The sequence below is a fragment of the Gavia stellata genome, chromosome 6, assembly GCF_030936135.1.
Source record: "Gavia stellata isolate bGavSte3 chromosome 6, bGavSte3.hap2, whole genome shotgun sequence".
Taxonomy (NCBI): domain Eukaryota; kingdom Metazoa; phylum Chordata; class Aves; order Gaviiformes; family Gaviidae; genus Gavia; species Gavia stellata.
Genome location: NC_082599.1, coordinates 63,002,163 through 63,023,773, shown reverse-complemented (window position 1 = coordinate 63,023,773; position 21,611 = coordinate 63,002,163). Strand labels below are relative to the sequence as shown.

At 59.6% G+C, this 21,611-nt stretch overlaps 2 protein-coding genes and 1 long non-coding RNA gene across 3 annotated transcripts; all 3 read left to right on the top strand.

Annotated features, from left to right (window-relative positions):
- Nucleotides 1–305: 305 nt before the first annotated feature.
- LOC132317191 (uncharacterized) lies at nucleotides 306–3,178 on the top strand. Its single transcript, XR_009484033.1, has 3 exons — nucleotides 306–1,002; nucleotides 1,633–1,758; nucleotides 3,149–3,178. It is a non-coding gene; the product is annotated as an uncharacterized LOC132317191 (long non-coding RNA).
- A 14-nt stretch (nucleotides 3,179–3,192) lies between these two features.
- LOC132317248 (maestro heat-like repeat-containing protein family member 2B) lies at nucleotides 3,193–15,963 on the top strand. Its single transcript, XM_059819093.1, has 25 exons — nucleotides 3,193–3,222; nucleotides 3,727–3,866; nucleotides 4,565–4,687; nucleotides 5,216–5,381; nucleotides 5,784–5,882; nucleotides 6,373–6,524; nucleotides 6,914–7,057; nucleotides 7,850–7,919; nucleotides 8,031–8,144; nucleotides 8,625–8,698; nucleotides 9,040–9,159; nucleotides 10,191–10,298; nucleotides 10,494–10,653; nucleotides 11,039–11,079; nucleotides 11,346–11,487; nucleotides 12,072–12,124; nucleotides 12,564–12,671; nucleotides 12,878–12,997; nucleotides 13,183–13,305; nucleotides 14,133–14,294; nucleotides 14,521–14,643; nucleotides 14,960–15,027; nucleotides 15,388–15,523; nucleotides 15,629–15,654; nucleotides 15,921–15,963. The coding sequence occupies exons 1-25, from the start codon at nucleotides 3,207–3,209 to the stop codon at nucleotides 15,961–15,963; spliced, it is 2,631 nt and encodes an 876-aa protein (XP_059675076.1). The 5' UTR covers nucleotides 3,193–3,206.
- Nucleotides 15,964–16,189: 226 nt separating this feature from the next.
- Nucleotides 16,190–21,207, top strand: LOC132317189 (maestro heat-like repeat-containing protein family member 2B). Its single transcript, XM_059818656.1, has 10 exons — nucleotides 16,190–16,287; nucleotides 16,513–16,636; nucleotides 17,589–17,689; nucleotides 18,120–18,272; nucleotides 18,830–18,975; nucleotides 19,223–19,385; nucleotides 19,682–19,878; nucleotides 20,494–20,631; nucleotides 20,823–20,934; nucleotides 21,090–21,207. The coding sequence occupies exons 1-10, from the start codon at nucleotides 16,285–16,287 to the stop codon at nucleotides 21,126–21,128; spliced, it is 1,176 nt and encodes a 391-aa protein (XP_059674639.1). The 5' UTR covers nucleotides 16,190–16,284; the 3' UTR covers nucleotides 21,129–21,207.
- Nucleotides 21,208–21,611: the final 404 nt, after the last annotated feature.

Genomic DNA, 21,611 nt, shown 5'->3' with positions numbered 1-21,611 from the left:
ACGGAAGCGCATCAAGCCCTCAGAGATAAGTTAAGAGGCACGATCAGAGAGAAGCAAAATAAGCCGTGCAACAGGGCAGAGCAGCTGAAGTCTCACAGGCGTGGACAAACAGAAGGAAAGTATTTTGTAAGTCCCAGAAAAAGTGTATGATGGTGGTGGTACCAGGAAACGTACAGTAGGGGAAAAAGCAAAACAAGCAATGTGACGATAACAAGGATTTACTAGAGAGCAGGAAACTTCCACCACCATTTTCCCTCCCCATTCCAGCAACTGTCCCGAGATATCTGGGCAGGCGTCACGCGGCCGGAGCTGTGGCTGTGTGAAGTTGTCTCCGGACACTGGACAAGGCTTTCACCTGGTCGTGCATAAAAGCCTTGAGGCATCAGATGGTCTCCTGCCTGCCCTGTGTACCATATAAACTGTGAGGAAGCAAATCAGTAAGCTGCCAAACTTTTGGAAGAAGACACCTCCCCTGTCTCCTCCAGAGCTCTCCGACTAGGCTATGATGAGAACTTCAGCACCAACAGTCACAGTGAGATTCCACCTCAATTGGCTCTTACCTCCAGAAGACAGCAGAAAAGGTTGTTGATGCAGGAAACCACCAGACTCAATTCCAATGCAGCCAAGATTCACACTGCGATCAGTTGCCCCCCCTACTCACAGGAATCCCTCAGCTCAGTCTCCAGCACACACAGCCCCATCTCCATCTCAGAAGAGATCTTTAAGCCCCCAAACAAACCACTGCCTCATCCCCACATGAGCGACCTGCCCTGATCCTCGTTCCTTTTCCCTCCCTCCCTGGCTGTACCACACTGAACCGGTATTTCTTTCCCTCCTCACATAACCATATCCAAACACAGTAATAATCCTGCATAGGAAAACCGTCTGCAGTGCCCAGGGACTGCTCTTCCCCAGTTGCAGCACAGTGCACCACAGTGTCATGGTGTCATCACTGATGTAGTGCTGCACACTATACAACAATCAGCAGAAAGCACAGGAGGTGTAAGTCTTGACAGACTATTTTTTCTCCTTCACATATTCCCTTTAAATCATCTCTTCAACTCTTCCCAATAAGTATGTAGCTTTTAAAGATAACAGCTTTATAACAGATTTGAAGAAGTGCTTTTCTCCACAGCGTTTCTGCTGTTCATCTACATTAGGAAAAATGTCTTTACTGTGAGAATGGTGACACACTGGAATAAACTGCCCAGGGAAGTGGTGGAGTCACCCTCACTGGAGGTGTTCAAGGAACGTGTGGACGTGGCATTGCGGGACATGGCTTAATGGGCATGGCGGTGTGTGATGTGTGTTGGGTTTTTTTGTTTGGTTGGTTTGGGGTTTTTTTTGTTGATGGTTGGACTTCATGATCTTACAGGTCTTTTCCAACCTTGGTGATTCTGTGACTACGTGTGTGTGTGATTCGTTGTTCATGTAATAAAAGAGTAAGCAAGTGTACCTAATTCCTCCTAACATGGGCATGACCAGGGTCCCCCCACAGCCAAGGCCTAAAACTCACCACGGGGCGAAAGTGCGGGTGGACGGAGGAGTGGGTGGGTGCAGAGGCCGGACGGGCGTGGAGGCAGAAGGGGTCTCCAGCAGAAGCTGAGGGATGACTTTTCCCTGCTGTTGCAGCCACCTTTCTCCAGGAGCGGTCCGGGTCCTGGAAAGGCTGGAGCCGCATCAAGCAGGCTGGGACATATTCAAGCACGTCACTGAGACCAACAGGCAGCAGCAAGAGCTGCAGAGGCAGCCGCCCTGGTAAGTACCTCCAAACAGGGAAGGTGCTTCCCCCGGCTGCAGGGCCAGCCCGGGGCGGGGAAGAGGGGACTTCTCTGACACTCCACGAGAGACAGAAGCAGGTTTTAGAGCCTGGCGTTGGACTGGAGCTCCCTGACGAGGGAGAGGGGCTTGCTGGGCACCTGAATTGGCTTTTTGTGGGGGACTTGGCTGGAGAGAGAGGGATCCCTCTGATGGCTGGCTCTGCCCTTTCCAACCCAGAGTGAAGAAGATACTTTGTAATGCGTGCACCTGGTATTTAGACATAAAATTACAGTTAAAAACTGTCTCCACTAACTTACGGTGAGGATTACCACAAGGTCGAAATCTAGGAAAATAGAAGAGAGTGCCAAAACTGTTTTAAGGCTGACCTGCCTCATTGTCGTGTGAAACCCACACCTCCTAGCTAGAAAACGCCCCCAACCCAAATAAGCCCCCTCCCCTCTGGGCATGCGTAGGGAATTGGAACTGTATCTGTAAGATGAAGTAAGAAAGGTACTAACCAATAGTTAGTTAAGGGGTAGGAGCAGTAGGCGTAACTAACATTGTTACCTGTTTTAAATCCCTGTCATGATTTCAGCCCGGGGTGCATGCTGGCTGGAGAGATCCCCCACGCACCCGGCACCGAATGCAGTAATGCCTGCTCTTTAAGAGACCAGTGTGAAGGGGTTTCATTCCTGATTTCGGTGACACTGGCACTGAGGGAGGGAGCAGGAGGGCGCCCGACTGGGGCTGGGCTGGGCACCTTCCGCCTGTTCGTGCTGCGAGGCCTCAGGGCGAGGGCCCGCGCCTTCCCCTGAGAAGGCCCAGCACGGCCCGCAGGGCGGGATGGGCCAGGAGCAGCTGTGCCCCGAGGGCCCAGACAGGCTGGGCTGGGGCCCCCCATCAGCGCTGCTGTTCTGGGCTGAAAATGGGAAAATGGGGAAAAACTTTGCCGTGCATGTTTACTGGAGGCTTGTGGCCTGATGCTCTCAGGCCCTGGGTGCCAGCGAGGCTTTCCAGATGGCTGAGTAACGCTGTGCGGCTGTGAGCGGTAGCACAAACTGCTCCGGTGGCCTCGGGTCCCTGGAGGGGGACGTGGATCGGGGACGGGGCTGGGAAGGGCTCTCGGGAGAAAGTCCTTGCTAGAACTGTTTGAGGACCATGAGTGAGTTCAAGTGATGGAGAATGGGGAAATCCTGCATTTCGGGGCCTGTGGGGATCCGCAGGGTGCTGCGTGTCTGGTCCCCGCCCCGCGGCGTGTCCCCAGCACGTGTCCCTGTGTCACAGCAGCCCTCTGTGAGGCGCCGCGCCCCGCACGGGTGTCACAGTGGGCAGGCTCTATATCTTCCCAAGGGGCTGGTGCTGCCCCAGTTTCTCATGGCGTTCGCAGGAGGAGGACCCAGAGAGAGCAGTGCGTCCATCTGGAGGATCCTGCTGCCCTGAGGAGGATGAGAGCACTCAGAGGTGAGGGGGTGGTGGGGGGCTGGGGGCTGCTGCCTGCTGGGGGCTGCGTCCCCGTCACCTCTCATCCTGCTGCCAGGCACCTCCGAGGGGGCTCTGGCTCCATCCTCTCCCTGCCCTCCGTGGGGCATCTGGGGACTGCTCAAAGACGACCTGGCCCGGCCGACTCTTGTCGGGGCTGCCCAGCCCTCCCAGCGCCTCCTTGCAGGGCCCCATGTCCATGTCCCGCCCAGCTCAGGGCCCCCGTGCTGGACTCGCTCTAGCGCATTGCTGCCATTCTGTCACTGGGGAGCCCAGAATGGATCCAGTCCCCCAGTGTGGTATTCCCAGTGCGGTCTTCCCAGTGCCGCAGTGAGGGGAAGACTCCCTTCCCTCATCCCACTGACTGCCCTCTTGCCAGTACAGCCCAGCACAGGCTGTTAGTGCTGGGAGGGGCTGGGAAGATCCTCCCCCCTCCCTGGTGCAAAGCCCTGCAGCCAGCAAAACCATTTCTTTCTTTTCTTCCAGCTCTCTGCCCGTGCTTTGGTTCTCAGTCCAGACCTGCACATCCTGAGGATGGAGGCAGGGCAAAGAAGGCTGTCCCTGAAGCCGTCACTACCTTTGTGGCTAGTGGGGCTTCTCTGCTAAAGCGGCTGCAAGACCATGAGGTGAGACAAGGGGGCTCGAGGGCTCCCCTCCAAGCCCTTGACTTCCCCAGGTGCCGTGGCAGAGGGGGATCTCGCCTGATGGCACCTCTGCCCTCCTGCAGGCGCTTCGTCCCCAAGCGCCGATCCTGCCGCTCCAGCTGGACTAATGCCACTGCTCCCTCCCTCCTTTCCCTGGGAGCTTGCAGTGCTCTCCTGGACAAGGCAAAGCCTCTGGCATAAATCCCAGCATCTCTCCAGCACCTTTGCCCAAGTGCTCAAGGCCCCACCTTAGCTTTGGTTCCAGAACTGTCCCAGTGCCTGGGCTCCTGCCTGTGCGAGGGGAGCGACACTGTGCCCCAAGGTGCAGGGAGTTCATGGCTCCCCCTCCTCAGGGACTGGTCTCATTCCCACATCTTCCCCTTCCTCGCCTGGCACTGTCCGTCTGACCTCCACCGTCCCCCATCCTCAGGAACGACTTCGTAGGCTCCCGCATGGCCTTTTACCCTGGTGGAATCAACCTCCCTGTCTGGCTCTCTGGTAGTGTCAGAGGTGCCGTGGAAGATCTTGCCGTTCCCCATGGCTGTCCTGACCGATGCCTGCAGCTCGTACCTCGTGCCCATGGCAGAGAGATGATTTGGGGGGCAGTAGGTCTCTCTCGTGGGTCCCTGGCAACGAGGGCAAAGCAAGTCCCATCACTCCCATGTGTGGTCTGTCCCCAGGGTGACCGAGTGGAGACATACCGGGAGCTGGAGAGCTTCTTGCAAGGAGACGATGGCAGTTTGCAGAGCGGTGTCGTGAACCGCCTGATAGCAGAGGTGTCCAGTGACATGCGAGCAGCCCAGGTGAGCTTGTTCTCTTTCAAGGCCGCCAAAGCAGCCTGCCTCTGGCCCTGGTTTTTGGGGAAATCCAGAGCAGCACAGAGATGTTCCTCAACTATTCAGACCCAGTGGAGGTCCGAAGGGGACTCCTCCTTATAGGGAATTTGAAGAGGAGATGCAGAGAGTAGTGCAGAGAGGTGGACGCGGGGCTGTTTCTAACTGAGCGAGAGCTGGGTTCAAGCTCACTTGAGGAACAGCCCTGGGAACCCAGCAGCCCCGTGGAGAGGCCCCAGGGGGTCCTTGAGTCTGTGACAGTTTGTTCCTGGCATCTCTGCAGAGAGAGAGAGAAGGCAGCAGCACAGGGCTGTGCTAGGGAAAAGCCTCCCTGGTCTCACCAGGGAGCTGCTCGCCTACCCCAGGGTACAAGAGGCAGCAGGCGCCCGGCCTGAGCAAACTGCCCCGTGGGGTCTTGCAGGGGAGACAGGGGCGTTCAGCCTGTCCAAGTGCCTCAGCCTTTTTCTCGGGAGTGTTTAACTTGTGGCACTTTTTCAGGGTGTGACAGATGATGTGAAGATGGCTGCTAGCGACGTCCTGGTGGCTCTGGCCCGCTCCCGCTTCCACTTTGTCATGTCTGAGCTCCAGAGCCACCTGAAGGCCATGGGGAAGGTCCCTGATGAGATCGTGCTCCTCACCTTGGGCAAAATGGCCCGCAGCTACGGTACGGCACCCTGGGCCTCTTGGTTTGGGTAGGGGTCTGAGATAACGGGGAGAAAGCACCCTCCCCCTTCCTGAAGGCTCTGTGTTGAACTGGGGGGCTATGAAGTCGCCATGCCTCCTTGCTCTGTGCCAGGGCTGGCCGGCAGCTCTGCCTTACTAGCCCAGTCCTGGTTCCTGGAGGGTGGGAACCCACTGGAGACAAACCCGCAGGGTCTCTGTCCCGCACTGTCCTCCCCATTTCCCTAAAGGGCTTTCCTGTGTCCCCCTTGGGGAAGGCAGCCCTCCCCACACCCTCTGGCATGTCCCACATGGCCCAGCAGCCCCAGCCTTGCCAGGGATCGACCCCGGTCTCCCGTGTCTCTCACTGACCCTCTCGGTCCCTCTGTCCCTGCCTTCTCTGCAGCCCTGCGGTGCATCCCCTTCGTGGGAATGACGCTGCTTGCCCTGCGTGCCATGCTGAGCCGGGTGGGGAGTGGCCGGATCCTGCGCGCCGTCTGCAGTGGTGAGTGTCGGCTCCTTAGCTGGGGTCCCAGGGTCAGGGGCTGGGGTGGCCGTTGATGCCTCCATGTGATCTCAGAGGGAACATGGCAGGTGTCAGCCCACAGTGAGGTCAGGCCTTGGCGATCCCAAACCGCTGTGAGTGTGCAGAAGGAGCGGGAGAAGCCCCGGAGGTTTCTGTGGGTAGGACGCGACGGTGCTGCACAGGGGAACTCCTGGGTCTCTTCCCATGGCTTCTGTTCCCCTGTTTCCCCTGGGAAATACTGGAGGGGAACAGGCCATTGAGGAGGAAAAGGATGGGGAGGAGGAGAGAAACAGTGGGCTGTTTGAAACCAGACACCTCAAGGGCAGAGCTTGGCCTCAGATGCAGATCTGGTCCTGGGCTGAGCCCTGCCGAGCCTGGGACCGTCCTTAGAGCAGGCTTGGGTGAGGGTGCAAGGTACCGTCCCTGCTGCAGACTCTCACGTGCTGCCCTTCCCTTTCTCCTGGTGCAGTTCTGGAGCAATGGTCAAAAGGGGTCAATACATACTTCAGCAGCCGGGAGCAATGCCCCTTCCCTCGCAACGGGGAAGCGCAGCTCTGTGAAGACATTTACCCAGTCTTCCGTTACGCGCTGGTAAATTGGCTGGGCTGCGAGGAAGAAGAGGTAAGAAGTGCTGCTTTCCACGCCTGGGGCCACAGCGGGGATGTCCACGTTGGTGGGTCTGTCTGTGGCTGGTGGGGTGTGAGCAGAGGGGTGAGGGGAGGGAGCGGTCTGAATGAGAAAGCATCCCAGGCCGGGAGCCTGCTGTCACTGTGCCTGGGGCTGGAGGCTCTCTGGCAGGAAGCAGCCGAGTCCTGGGGCCTTTCTGCAGGGAGGGCTGGGGTGCGAGCGTGGGGAACTGCTCTCTCTCCTCTGGAGTGAGCCCTTCTGCTGCAGGGCAGAAGGGAAAGGGAAACCCCTCCCAGTGGGAAGGGCAGACTGGTGTGCAGGCGATGCTGAGTGCTAGGCAGACCTTCAGCCCTCCAAGCAGAGCCTCTCCCTTCCCTCTTCAGGACAAGCAGGCTGTGCTCAGGGCGGTGGCTGCCATGATGGAGGTCCTGCTGCGTGAGGAGCAGCACCGCGAGCATGCCTGGGAGCAGCTCCTCTGGCTGCTGCACCAATCTCAGGAGGTCCGAGACACCTCCCGGGTCAACAAGGTGAGGTGTTGCGCAGGGCCCGGCGTGGCTGCTGGGGTGGGTCTGCGCGAGTGCCACGAGGCACTGGGGAGCTGTGGGGTGCCAGGAGGAGCTGGGAAGGCCTTAGAGAAGGAACAGGGAGGGGGAGAGCAGAGGAGGCCTGAGACTTCCCCACACTCTTTGGGCAAGAAAAGAGAAATGTGGGGAGGGGCCAGAAGGGAGGCAAGAGTCCCCGGGGCTCGTCTTCTCAGGAAGGGAGGCATTGCCATCTCTGTAGGGCTCTGTGTGTGGGAAGAGCTTTGCCCTAATGCCCAGGGCCGTGTCCAGTCCCGTCCAGTGAGGGCTGAGGTCTGATGAGTGGGAAGTGCCAGGAAACGGAGTTGTCAACAGCGGGCTCTGTTCAGAGGAAAGAGACCCTGCCGATGCTGCTCTGAGGGGAGGGCAAACAAGAAGCCCCATCCAGGAGGGTTTGTGGTTTTCCCTGGGAGCTGGTGTTAGGGACTCCCCTTCTCCCAGATGTGCCTTTAGGTAGCTTTAGCCTCCTCTTCCTCCCCCGTTGTCTCACAGACCTTCCTGCAGGCCAGGAACACGCCAGGATTTGTGAGACAGGTGCCACGTAGGTTCCTTAAGGCTTCAGGAGGCCTGATCCTGGCTGTTCGGAATGGGCCTGAGGGGCAGCCCTGTTCCCACAGTGATTTCCCTCTCAGCCAAGTCGCAGCAGGACTCTGGGAGAGGAGGGCAGAGAGCACCCTTTCTTTTCAGTCCCCCTCAATGCTGATGCAGATTTCTTTAAAACAGACCTTGTTCCCACAGCTCCCTGACGTGACCAAAGGGCCCGGCCTGGCCCCTAAGGCAGAACTTCCCCGCTGCATCGCGCTGCAGGGTAAGGAGAGGAGACTGGGCGATCCCCCGTCGTGCTGTGGCGGCTCTCTCCCTGTCCTCGGCAGTCAGAGGCAGCTGCCTGCTAGTGCAGAATGCGATTTCTTCCCTGCAGCACGAATATGCCCTGAGGAGACGGGCATGTTTCTGCACTCCCCGGAGAGCGGTGGGAGCAAGGCCGGTCGCGTGGCAGCCCTGGGCCTGCTGGGAGCGCTGGCCCACTCTGACGGTCAGTGCCATGGGCCAGGGACAGAAGGCAGGGGTTGGGGCTGCTGGGCTGAGAGCAGGAACGGGCTGAAAGCGGTGCACCTGCACCCAAAAGGAGCTGCAAAGAGCGGGTCCCCCAGCCGAGGTGACGCCCTGCGACAGGGCTCGAGCTCTCCTCCGGCAGTTAGAAATGGTGGCACACCAGGGATGATGCTCCAAGCTCAGTAACACGGGCAGGCTGGTGGGTGGGCGGGTGGGCTGGTGCACAGGAGCTGCTTGTACCCAAGTCATTTCTCACGTGCTCTGTGTTACCATATTACCATAGCTTTCAGTCCCTATAAAACAGCTGTGCCTCTAGAAATGGAGTCGCTCTGGCTACACTGCTGCCTCCTGTGAAGTCAGAGTCAGGCCCCGCTTTTCTGTCCCGTTGGTGTGCGAAAAACTTGGAAGCTTCTGCCATTGGGGCTCTACCTCAATGCACACCTCTCCATATCTCTTCCAGAACCTGCAGTGAGAGAGAAGCTGCCCCAGGTGATGGAGGCCATGGGGTCAGTGTGCAACGACCCCAGTGCCCAGGTGAGCTGGTTTGGGAAGGGACAGTGCCACCAGGGGAGGCAGAGGAAGCCTTTCCCTCAGGGCAGAGCTGGGGTGCCTGGGGAGGTGCCGGCGCATTGCCCAGGCAGTGGGTGATGGCTCCTCCCTGGGGAGAGCTGGCAGAGTGGAGCGGGGAGGTCGCTGTGCTCTGTGGGGCAAATGCCCGTCCAGCCTGGTGCTAAAGCCCAGCCCTGATGGCAGGAGCGAAAGCTTCTGCCATGCGCTTGTCATCTCTCCGCGAGCCACAGAGGCTGCCCCCAAGCAAAGGCGGCTTCCCTTTGGATTTTGAACAGGAGGACCGTAACCACGCTCTCCCCTGGCAGGTGCGGAGGGCAGTTCTGGAGTTCATCCGGGAGCTGCTCAGCTCCGGCTCCCAGAGCTGCTGGGCATGGGATGTGGTGGGGCACATCTTCAGCGAGTTCAGCCGGACCTCAGGCAGACTGGTAAGGGCAGAGCGGGACACCTGGGGCTTCCAGCAGTGCCTGGCCTGTGCTGAGAGCTTCTGCAGGCATCCTTGAGCATGGAGAGCTCCACGCTGCAGGGCCATCAGCGCCGGCGCTGCCATTGGAATGACCTGCAAATGGCTGTTCCTCATGTGTGTGTGTGTGTGTGCTGATGTTGGTGGAGACGTCCATGAATGATGAGGGTTTGCACCCGGGCGTGCCACCTGGGACTGTGGGGCTGCCTGCGCACCCCACAGGCTAAGCTGTGCCCACAGACACCTTCAGCAAAGCTGCCTTGCAAAGGGAGGGGTCTTCTAGGGACAGGACATCCTCCATCCTTAAGTGCTCACAGACAATCAGCAAAACACAGCCACTGCAGCCAGATGGGCCTGGCTAGAGGATCTTTCTGTGGTGTTCTCATACTCTGGCCCTCCAAAGCATGCCCTGCCCATCCAATAGCAGTCTGGGGACCCGCATCCCTTCTGGCAAGGGGACAGGCCGTCTGGCAGTCCCTTTGGTGAGTGTTTCCAGCTGGGTGCCCAGGAGATGAAGGATGGGCATGGCTGAGCCTTTTGCTGACTTGCTGAGGATCTTCCCTCTGGCTAGAGCCTCCCTCCAACCAGGGGATCTGTGGGTGTTGCTTTGCTCCAGGGCTCGGGGAGGCTCTGCTTTGGGAGCAGGGCAAAGGAAAGAGCCAGGTTCTCCTCCACATCTGTCGGGCTGGGCGTGCTGCTGCCAGGGCTGGCATCGAGCACAGCCCTGCTGAAGGGCACGTTCCTCACCATGGCACGACAGCAGCATTTGGGCCCTGGGGGACCGTGCAGACAAGCAGTGTCTCTTTCTGCTCCCAGGCTTCCTAGTCCTTCCCAGGGTCTGGGAAGTGGTTCCCGAGCTGGGTCTGGCCATTCTTGTCCTCCTTCTGGAGGTCAGTGGTCCTGGGAGGTTGGCGCAGGAGCACTGGTGAGGCCATGCCTGAGCCTTGTCGGTCAGGAGCTGAGAGTAACATGGGTTTTGCCAACTCTGTCTTACAGGTGGCAGGAGGCCTTTTTGCCTGGGTAACACCGGAGGAAGGAGCTCTTCGAGCCCTGTGTGTGGACATCCTGGGCTCGCTGGACGTCTCTCTGAGAGGGATGACCAAAGTAAGTCGCCCTGTGCCCTGCTGCTGTGGCCACTTCTTGCCTTCAGGGCATTTTTCCTCGTGCTTCCCCATGCTGTGAACCTCTCCCCTCACATGTGCTGAAGCACACAAGGCTCAGGGAACCGCAGACTGTCACTTTTGTCTTTGAGCTGAATAGAAATGCTGATGTGGTGAATTGCCCGGTTCTTCTCTGCAGCTCCTGTGGCCGAGGTTGCTGCAGTACATAGTGCCAGCCCAGTACAGCGGCATGCTGATCCCGCTCTCCCGCTGTCTCCGAGCCCTAGTTGAGAGACGGGAGAGTGCAGGGTGTGAAGAAGACGAGGAGGAGCCTGACGCCGTGGACTCCCAGGAGCGAGGTAGAAGCTAATGGGTTCAGCCAGGGGCTTGGCCAGTCTGTGTCTACATGCACCCTGCCAGCCCTCAGCAGAAGCCTGGGAGAACCAAAGGGCGGAGCCAGGCTCTGCTGCTGGGCACGAGGGGCTCTGCCCTGCATTGCCCCTTGCCCAGCGCAGAGGCCTGCCTCTCCTGCTCGCAGCACTCTCCTGGCGAGCCGGGGCCCATTCCTGGCCATGCTGGAGCTGCCTTCGTCCCGTGCTGGGCAGCCCTGGGGATTTCTCCCGGGTCAGCGCCGTGGCAGCACAGCTGCTCTCAGCCCTCAGCCCTGTGTGGGGCATCGGAGGCGCGATGGGCAGGGCACGGAGGGGGCTTGTTGGCTCACCTAGCCTTTCTTCCTCCCCACAGCCCGGCTGCCGGCTCCCCAGGCCCTGCTGGCTCGACTGCTGGTGAGTAGTGGGGCCCGGGGGAAAGAGCTTTTCTGGCCAGGGGTGGTGGGGGAGCCCAGGGCAGAGATGCTGTTGAGGCCCGTGCCGGGATCCCCCAAGGAGGAGGCAGTGTGCCTGAGACTGCCTGGGCCTGTCCGGTATCCCACTCCTTTCTTGGGGCTAGCAGCACCCCGGGTGCAGGAGCGGCATCGAGCTCCCTCCCTCCCTCCCGGGAAAAACTGCAGCTCTGGTGGCAGGAGTGACCCTTCTCTCCTGCCCTCGCCTAGGTGGTGGCAGCAGCTCCTCACAAGAGCAGTGAACGTGCCGTCGCTGCCTTGCAGCTGCTGCAGGCCCTGCATGGCAGGATACACCGAGCCTTGGGGGTGGTGTGGACTACCGAGATCCCCCTCCTGCTGCAGTACTTGGAAGGTAAAGTGCGGGTGGGGAGGGAGAGGCTGGGGGGAGGGAAGGGGGTCAGGAAAATGCAGCTTCCCAGCGTGACGGAGGAGAATTGTCCCCAGTTCCCCAGCACTTGCTCTGCAGCCTTTCCCCTTCCAGGGAGCCAAAGCTGAGGCTGGGGGCAGCTGTCCCCCAGTGTCGATTTGGCCCAGGGGATGGATGGGGCTGTTGATGTCCTTTTGGAGGGCAGGTCTTGGCGGCACCCCCATGTCCTGGCCGGGACGGTGTTTGGGGGAGGGACAGGACTGGTGCTCCTGGAGGGGGTGCAGCCCCTGGCTTTGGAGAACCAAGTTGCCAGGCCAGGCCAGGTTTGCAGCAGCTGTCCTTGGCAATAGCCTGGGAGAAGAGCTGCAAATCAGTGGCCCTGACAAATGTTCCTGGGATCCCTCCTGTGTCTTTGGCCTCACAAGGGCTTTGGTGTAGGTGCTTGTAGGCCCTTTCTAGCCTGATGGCCTGGGAATGTTGGGAGGTCTGACCGCAGAGGAGACCACAGGGCTCGTCTTTGGTGTGAGCTTAAATAGCAGCGAGGGCTTTTGCTTCCTCTTGCTTTCTAGGGAAAACCAAGAGGTCCCTGGACTCTGCAGAGTGGGAGCATTGTGTGCTCAAGGTACAGCATCCTTGGGGGGTGTCACAAATAGAGGGGGAGAAGAGGGAACAGACAAAGTTGTGGGAGGAAGCTCGGGGCTGCCTGTGTAGGCAGCAGGAGTTGGGGGCACCTCCTGAGTGCCCTGTGCCTCCCCCCGCAGTAGGTGCCTGCCCGCTCAGAGGAGCTGCTGTCTGCGCACGTGCCACGGCTGATGGCTAATGCCCTCTATCGCTGTGGCACACGCCTTAGCACTGCCTCCTCCTCTATGTCTGGCATGCCGGGAGGGTCTCGCCTGAGGTGTTAGGGGAAGAGGGAGGCTGGTGAAAAGAGGGCTGGGTGGGGCAGGGGAAGAGTCTGCCGTTCCCAGTAGCTCCCCCCAGCAGTGTCCCGGGACATGCGAGCGTAGAAAGCATCCTGGCCAAGGGCAGGGGAACACTCGCTTCCTCTCTGTTCCCCACAGTTCCTGCGAGCGTCGCTGGAGCCCATCGAGGACAGGGCCTGGACCATGGGCCTGAGCCAGGAGCTGAGCCAGCAGCTGGGCAGCTCTGCCCCCGGCTCCTGGGAGAAGGTGTGTCTCCTGCCCCGCGCCAGGGCTGGGGCTCTGCCCACGCAGGCGGTTTTCATTGCTTCCCCTTCTCTTGCCCCCAAAATGCGCCTCCCTGGGCTACTGCAGTGGCTGGCTACCACCAGGGGTGGTCGGGTCTGTCTGGGGCCAGACCTTTCCTGACAGGTCGGGCCGTGACCACATCTCGGACGTGGCCTCTTCTCTTTCAGCTTTTCCTGTACAAGGCCCTTGGGACAGTGCTGGCAGCTTGTCGGGATCTCAGACACGTCCAAGGGCAGGTGCTGAGGTTCCTGCAGGAGACAAACCCTGTGCAGCTGTCTGAAGCCCAGGTGAGGTGATGTTCATGTCCTGTGCATCCCCTGCCTGTTCCTGGGGGAGAGGGAGGGCTGCTCCAGACCTCAGTTTCCCCCTTGCTGCCATTTTCCCCTTGCTGCAACGTCCTGCCTGGCTGTTGTTGCTGGCCATGGCCGAGTGCCTGGGCTGGAGCCAACTCCCTGTTTCTCTGTGGTTGCAGGGAATGGTTTCTGTTGTGTCCCACACGGCTGAGAGCCACTTCCATCTGGTCTTGGACACGGTGAACATGTTCTCCACCGCTTTCACCAGAGGCTGGTTTTATCAGACTTCCATGGGCTGGAAGGTAAAGGAGCCAGGGTTTCCCTGTTTGGCTTTCCTTTTTTGGCCTTCTTTCACTTCTACACCTGCAGCAGCCAAGTTGTGGCAGCTGCCTTGAGATAAGCATTCGTGTAAGAGCTAGCCGAGACCTCTGTTTCAGAGGGGACGTCCTGACATTGGGGCCCCTGAGGTGTCTTTGGAGAGGAGGGGGTTTGACACCGGGTGGATCAGAGCCACCCAGCTGGGGCAGCTGCAGCGGTTGCTTGCCTGCAGCCACCTTGCCCCTGACTTAACTTCAGCAGGAGCTGGCGACAAGGGGGTGGGCACGGTGTGACACTCTGACCCTTCCCCAAAGCTGAGGGCCAAGAGCAGGAGCCTGGTGAAGTCTCGCTGGCTCTGCTCCCCACCTGGGGGCTGTGGGGAAGCCTTTCAGGGCAGGGCAGGGCCCTACAGAGAGAGCGGTGCAGCCTGGCCTGGGGAGGTGAGCAGAGTGGGCTCATCTGCACCCCTGACGAGCACGGGCTGCGTGTCTGAGCAGGACCGTGACAGGCTCTGTCAGATACCTTTCCACAGAAAGGTTCCAGGCAGCTCCTCGACCTCTCAAATCAGTGGTAAAAGAGCCAGCAGTGTGTGCGATGCTGGCTGCATCTCATCCCCATCCCCATGCGAGATCCCAAGCTGTGGGATGGGAACAACCTCTGGCCTTGGAACTCGCAGCTTGAGGAGTGGCTTGGGGAGCTGCTGGGAGGTGCCCAGGGAAACAAGGAGCTGGTGAGGGTGCAGGGCAGGGCCTGCCGCAGGAGCCTGCCAGAGTCCCGGGGCTGACCTCTCAGGGCATCTCTGTTGACACAGGTCCAGCGGTGGCAGAAGATGGAGAGCGCCCAGGCCATTCGTGCTGCTCTGATGCGCACCTACAGCGGCATTGCGCTGCGTGCCCCCAAGGAGCAGCTGCTCACCCGCGTGGATAAAGAAATCGTGGGCAACATCCTGCGGCTCTCCAGAGCTAAACAGAGGGTAGGAGCATGGGGCACACAGGGCAGGGATGCCTGGGTGTCCCAGCTCCAGCCCCTTGGGGCTGGGGTGCACTGAGGTGGACGGTCCCTTTCTAAAGATCTCCCAAGGAAGGGTTTGTCCTCAACATCCAGATCCAGCCCCCCATGGGTTTCCCCTGCCCATGCTCTTCTTCCACCTCTCAGCCCTTCAAAGAGTTGAAGGGGTGCTTTGCTCTCTTTGGCCTCAGGACTTGCAGCTCAAGCTCGCCCTGGTGCAGAGCATCACCGAGGTCAGCTGTGCCATCCAGGCTGTGGGCAACTGCGGCAGCTTTGAGCTGTCCTTAAAGCAGGAGGCAACGTGGACCTTGCTGGTGAGTGCCTGTAGCCGGGGCGGTCGCACGGGGGAGTTTTGGGCTGTGCCATTGGACTCCTTACCCCAGAGGCACGATGCTCTCTGGGCTTCACATGAGCTCCTGGAGCTGTGTCCGGAGCTGGTGGGGCTCTTGAGTGCTGGTGCTGGGTGGCTGTGGTTGGGGAGCAGGGGCCCTCCTGTGGTGCCTTTGGGGATGCGTGGGGGTGCCGGGGCAGTGTCTGCCCAGGCCTGGCAGCAGAACGTGTCCCCAGGGGAGGCGGGAGGGCTGTCCCGTGCCCCTGCCAACTCTGTGCTTCTCTCTCTGGGACTTGCAGGACTGGATCAAGGGGGAGCCCTGGGACTCCCTGGTGTATGGAGTGTTCCAGGCCCTGGAGGAGTTGAGGTGAGGTCTGTTCCCCGGGCTGTGGGGACTCCCAGTGTGCCCCATCCCAGCTGGCTGGGGCAGCCCCAGTGGCCTTGAGCATGGGGCCGGGAGCTGCTGGGGCTGTGGAGTGGGAGGGTGTCCCCCATGTCGGGTGTCTCCCACAGGAAGGGAGCCCCCGGGGTTCCTTAACCTGGGAGCAGGGGTTTGCCTGCTGCCTGGGAGGAGGCAGGAATTGCTGGCGCTGAAGGCAGTGCTCGCTGGCGTGGGCGGGGGTGTTGGATTTGGGGTCCTCGATTAGGAGGAACCCAGGTGTGGTTTGAGCCACTCTGGAGACAGTAAATCTCCTTTGTGTTTTCTCTTCCTTTTTCCTCTGGCCAGCAAGCTGAGGCCACCTCTGAGGCGGGAGGAAAATCACAAGCTGCTGGCAGTGTGCTGCCAGACTGTCTTGTCCTGTCCTTCCAAGGAGCGGATGAAAAAGGGCAGGAAGACAGTGAGGGCAGCTGTGAACATGCAGGTACCCGCCGGCCAGTGCCTGCCCACCCCTGGGTCAGGATCCCCCCTCAGTGCGCCCCGGCAGCCCCCATGATGCAGAACCTCAGCTCTGCTTTCCTGCTTTCAGCTTCTGCACAGGAGATGCGTGGAAGATCTGGGCCATCTCCTAGAGACCTTTCTGGAGGCAGAGGTGACCTCTGCCTGCTTTGATGACGTGATCCATGTGAGTAGCCATGAGGCAAGAGGGAAAGTGTTGCAGGGGCAGAGAGTGGAGGCCTTAGAGGGTGTTAGGAGGTGGATACCTTTCCTGCGGGAACGTGGGGCTTTGGCTCCTCACTCTGAGGCTGTGCGTCTGGCCGGGGCCAGGGGCTGAGCTGGGGGACGGGAGCGCCCGGCCACTGCAGCCTCTGGCCAGGCAGAGCAGTGGGCCCTGATGGAGGGAAAGCCCAGAGCCAGCCCTGAGCTGGCTGAGAGCAGCCTGGAGGAAGGCTGGAGTGGGGAGACGCCGGCAGGGTAGCAACAGCAGGCTCAGGGCAGAGGCGGCTGGAGGGAGCGAGGCAGTGGAGGCAGCAGTGCCAGTGCTCGGTGGGGCACTGGGAAGGGGCCAGAGAAGGAGGGAGTTGGAGAGGGATCTCAGGGAGAGAAAGATGCCTGTTGTGAGAGAGATGCACCCTGCCTCAGGTCCTGAAGGGCTGGCTCACCTCAGCCAAAGAATGGGAGCGGGAGAGAGCCCTGCAGGTTTGCACCCACGTGCTGGGAGCTTGCAAGGAGCGATTCGAGCTCATGGTGAGTAGAGCCCCCCCGCGTGCCCTGGCGCCCTTTTCCCATCATTCATGGCCCCAGAAGGGAGCCCTGCCCAACTGGGTGCTGGGTTTTGGGGCTCCAGGGATTACGGGGCAGCCCTTCTGCCTGCCCCTCTGCCCGGTCGCTGCTCAGGGAGCAGGATGGGCGATAGAGGCGAGCGGGTGCTGGGGCTGCCTGCGACCCTTTTCCTGCTGCTCTCCCCTGCAGAGAGGACGTCCTTGCAAGCGGTTCGGCTCCCTGGTGGGATTGCTGGCGACTCTGACCAGCGACTGCCTGGCCACGTCCCGCCAGAGGGCATGGGTCTGCCTTGGCTACCTTCTCCAAATGCAAGGTAAGGAGAGTGGGCGCTTCCCAGCCTTGCTCAGCCTGATCCTCCCTCCCTTCCTGGCCTGGCACCACTGGGATCCTGCAGGGCCAGGCCCTGTCCCCAGGAGGGAAGCGGGAGGCAACGTGCTTGGCTGGTTTTGTGCCCCCACCCTGTTAGCCCTCTGCCTCCCTGGACATGTCAGGAAGGATCCCTGGGAGAGGGTCGCTGAGTCCCACCTCCGCAGCGCATGTGTGCGGTTGGTCAGGGCCATCCCCCACTGCTGTCTGAGAGCAGGACATTGCCACCAATGCTGGGGACTGTCCCCCTCCATGTCTGCCCCCCTCCACGTTCCAGGAGAGACAGAGGGTGGTCAGACAACTCGCTCGGATGAAGCCCCTGACATTCCAGAGGGTGCCTTCCCCCTTGCTCCCTGCCTTGAGCCTGGAGAGACAGGCAGCTCCCCAGGCAAACTATCCAAACTCATCGCCGCCAGGGAAGAAATCTCCTGCCGAGCACAAGAGAGGAAACGAATTTGCTGCCCAGAGCAAACTGGGCAGGGAAGAGGGATCTGAACTGCAGGCCCGGGGCGTGCCGCAAAGGGTTGTGTTTGAACCGTTTCCTCTTCAGGCAGCAGGGTCTGCCTGTGCTGAGGCAGTCACGGGGAGGTTTCCTGCCTCCCAGAGACGATGGTGGCCTGTGTGGGAACAGGGGACACAGCTGCTGGGATCAGAGGCCAGTAGCTGCTGAAACCCTGAAGCCCCAACAAATGGTTCAAGGAGGAAGAGGGCTCTTTCCAGCCTGGGATTTGTCAGCCATTTATCGGGCTCGGGAAATCCTGCTGCACTGAGTTCAGGAGGGCCCTGGGTTTCCCTGTGGCTTTCACTGCCACCCCCTGGGTTCTCCTTTAGCAGTATCTAGGGCCAGAGGTTGGGTTTCTGTGGGCGTGACTCCCCTTTTCTTCTGGTGTTTGTTCCAGCCAGGACCATGGAGGTGGTGCCTCAGGCAGATGAGATCAGGTGCCTTGGTGAGGAGCTGAACAGCCCAGACGCCGTGCAGACCTGCGCCAAAATAGCAAAGGTAACTGGCCCCAAAAGAGCGGTGTGGGGGCCCAGCTCCTGGGCTCCTGCACATCTCCCTGCTCCCCTCCAGCGTCCCTCGCTGTCTCCAGAGCAAGCTGTCCAGGATGGCTGTTGTTAGCAAGTAGCAGGAGGCTTTGAGACAAGACTGTCCTTTAGGCATGCTGGAGCAGATACCGTATATGTGTGCGTGTGTGATTGCTCTTGTCAGAATACAAATTTGGTACATAATAAGCAAACAACATGGGGGGCGACACTTCCCAATCGGGTAGCTGCATCAGATGTGAAGAGCACTGTATGCATAGCAGGAGGAAAAAGTGATTGCCCCCTGCACGACTGCCGAACTAACAGTTCTGTCAAGTTTCCTTTCCATTCTGAATTGCTGGAGCAGAGCTGTGACATGGTCTCTCTTGTTCCTGACTTCTCTCCAGGCTGTTTGCAAGTGCATCCCTCCAGCGCAGGCTACGGACTTTCTGACTGCGGTCCTGCCCAGCTTGCTGCACGTCACACCCATGTGTGTGAAGCCACTATGGAAGTGGGTGTTCATCTTCCTGGTGGAATGCAGGAAGGAAATAGTCCAGGAGGTAAAGGCGACCTTTTTCCCATTTGACTTTGTCTTTGCTCCTGTTGGCTGTTTAACGACACCCTGTGCAGTTGGCACAGGCTCAAGAAATGCCACCTGTGTGTCGAGCCAAGGGGCTGCTGAAGGAGTCAGGTGCCCTTGCAGAGGCCCTGCAAGGCGTCTTCAGGGTCTCAAAGAGCGTGTTTGGTTTTGCTCTTGCATCGCTACACACATATGTGGGGAGAGTTCTTCAAGCGTTGGGTGTAAAACGTGCCCGTGTCCTCTGTGTGCACAAGGGCACGCAGCTGCTCGTACGGTTGGGCCCAGGCACATGCAGTGACTGAGTCTGTGCGTGTGAGCACGTGCATGTGTGCGTACGTGTGCACAGTTGCCAAGAGCACACCCAGCTCCAGACGTGAGCCAGGGCCAGGCAGGGTGGAAGGGGTGAGGTTTCAAGCTAGGTCTGGACTCTGTGTCACGGGAGCAGGCACTGCTCCTGTGCTGAATGACTGTGTCTGGGCCCCGCAGGAGGGGGTAAAGGATGCACCGAGCCCTTCTTTCTCCTCCATTTCCATTCAGGTGCCAAAAATCCTGAAGACCCTTTGCACCTACATGCGGCAGAGCACCCACAGGCCCTTCCTGCTCTGGGCCGTGTTTCTCCTCGCCCACTTTCACCTGGAGCCCGTCATCAGCAGTCTCCTCCGGAAAGGTCTGCCCATGGACAGGTACGTGCACCAGCCACTTCCCCACTGTAGTCAAACAGAGACCCCACAGCTTGCGTGCACTGGGGTGGCCCAGTTGAGAAGCAGGTCTTTTTTCTGCCTGAGCTGTCTTGAGTGTTGCAAGACTGCGTGCTTGTGTCTCTGCCGTGACTGGGGCATTGTAAGCCCCATTGCAGAGGAGGAGAAGGTTTGAGGGCACTGCAGGACTGCAAAGATACGGGCTCAGGGGTGAACATCTGTTCCCTTTCAGTGACATGGTGGAGCTGTGGAGGAGCCTGGGGAGAAGCACCATTGGGATTCAGGTCCTGAGGTGCTTAGTGGAGAAACTAAACAGAGCACGAAACAACTGCCTGGGGACCAACTCCTCCGCTTGTGAGTGGCACAACCATGAGACTGCTCTGGAGACTTTGATGGTACGTTCAATGGCAGACACGTTTCTGTAGCTTTGCATCTGCTTTGTAACTCCTGCTTCGGAAAAGGGGGAGTCAGGTGCCCTTTGCAGATGCCCCTGGAGACTCCCAGGGCGCTGTGCTGGGCCAGCCTCAAGCAGTGTGGGGAGCTGGGACAGTGTTGTGCTCCTGAGCCACAAGGCTGTCGCAGAAGTGACAATTGCGGACAGTAACCCCCCTGCCCCAGGCAGGCAGGGGAACCAGGCTGGTGGGAAAAGGCCTTGCCTGAAGAGGGGCTTCTTGGTCACGTTTCTCTGCAGATCACCCGTGCCATCTCCGAAGTGGTGCTTGCCCTGAGGAGCACGGAGGAGCTCAGGCAGCTGCTTCCCCACCTCCTTCCCAGCCTCCTGAGGTGGGCCAGCGAAACCCTGGGCGAGGAGCGGCTGCTTTCCCCCCTGGGAGAAGGTGGAAGACAACTGTTCCTCAAGGGCCAGGTGCTTGAGGAGAAGCCGTGCAGGTAAGGAGCCGAAGGGGCAGATGGAGGGGCTGGCTTCGGTTCCCCTCGCCAAGGCACGTGCCTTTGTGCGGTTGAGGGAGGGCTTTGCCTGCCCCGCTTCCTAGATGAGCAAACTGCTCGTCATGGTTGGGTTTACTTCTGCTCCTTCATGGGGAAACCCCAGCTCCCAGGCAGGAAGGTCTGAGGCAGCTCGTGCTGTGGACGGCTGTCATCTTGCCTTCTGCATACCCTTGCATGCACAATAGCGTTGCACTCCCTCAGCGGACCCCCACCGGGGGGGAGCGTGACTCTTGCGGGCAATGGCATCATTCTTCACAAAATGCTGGTGGGAAGAGGTATTAGGTGTTGCCTTGGTTCTCCAGCATGGAGTCAGTCCAGGGGCGTGGAGTTTCTTCTGCTTCAGTGGGTTTGGGGCATGATGAAAATGCCAGTGTCGTTAGCTGCAGTCTACGAAGCATCATTCCCGGGGTATTTAGCTCTGCTAAAGAGAAATCTTCCCCTAAGCTGCAGTGATTTGATCTTTCTTTGGTTTTGTGGTGCTGCTGCTGTTTTGATTTTTTTCTTGTTTTGTTTGACTGTGTTTTGACTGGGTTTGTGTTTTGTTTCTTTTGCCAGGGTTTTCCTTATGGCTTTAGAGTTGGTGCTAGGCAAATGCATGGCAGAGAAGTGGATGCGGCTGCTCATGAATCGGGCAGCGTGGGCTCTCCTTGAAGACCCCCTGACCCATTCTGATGGGGTGCGTCTCCTGACCAGGTAAGAGTCGCAGGGATGCACATGGCTGCCTCCTGCGGGGCTGTGCCCAGGGAAATGCCTGCAGGACCCTTCCAGCATGCCTGGGAAGCCGTCCTGAGCTGAAGAATAGTATCTGCATTGGTGTACATGAATTTTGGCAACCTGGCCTTCCTGGGTAACTGTGTGTCCCTCGCTTGTGCTCCCTTGCGCAGCGTCCTGGTCCATGCTGGGCTTCTGTCACCCTGTCTGAAGCAGACCCTCTTCCCATGGCTGGATTCCTGCTCAGTTAAGCTGCGGGTGACAGCTACAGCCTTCTTTGCTGAGGTAAGGCAGGGGGTGGGGAAGGAAGGGTTCAGAGGGTTTTAGTGAGATCCGGCTCCTTGGGACGTCTGTTTTTGTGGGAAGATCCCTGGAGCGGAGCAGACAGGGGAGCGCCTGGCCAGGACCAGGTCCCCACAGCACTGCCTGTGTCCTTCCAGCTCTCTTGGGACTGCAGCACAACAAGGACCCGCGAGTGAAGCAGGCGCTAGAGGAGTCTCTCCACGATACCTGTCTCCAGCCAGCACCAAGGAGTTAATTAAATAAAGCTCAGCACAAGATGCCTAAAGGGCAGTGTATCTTTTTTCCACCGATGGCACCCTTGTGCTTGGCGGGACCACATGTGGGTGACACCGAGGCTGGGGGCTGCCAGCTGCATGGCCCCTCCCGGATCTTCGTGGGCTGGGCACAACGCAGTCATGCCGGGACAGACCCCAGAGCAGGGGTCTCCCCATGGGGTCCTGGGGCCGTGCCCTCCCACTGCCCATGGGGATCCCCTTGCCACCCCTCCCACCACGGCACGACCACCCCTGGCACCAGCAAGGGCTGGCGCAGGGAACAGCCCAGGGAACACCCTGACCATACCACCACAGCAGGCTTTGCCCTCCCCGGTGTCCTGCCATGCTGGGCCCCCCCACAGCACTTGCCCAGGGACAGAGTGGGGGGGTATCAGGGGAAAAGGG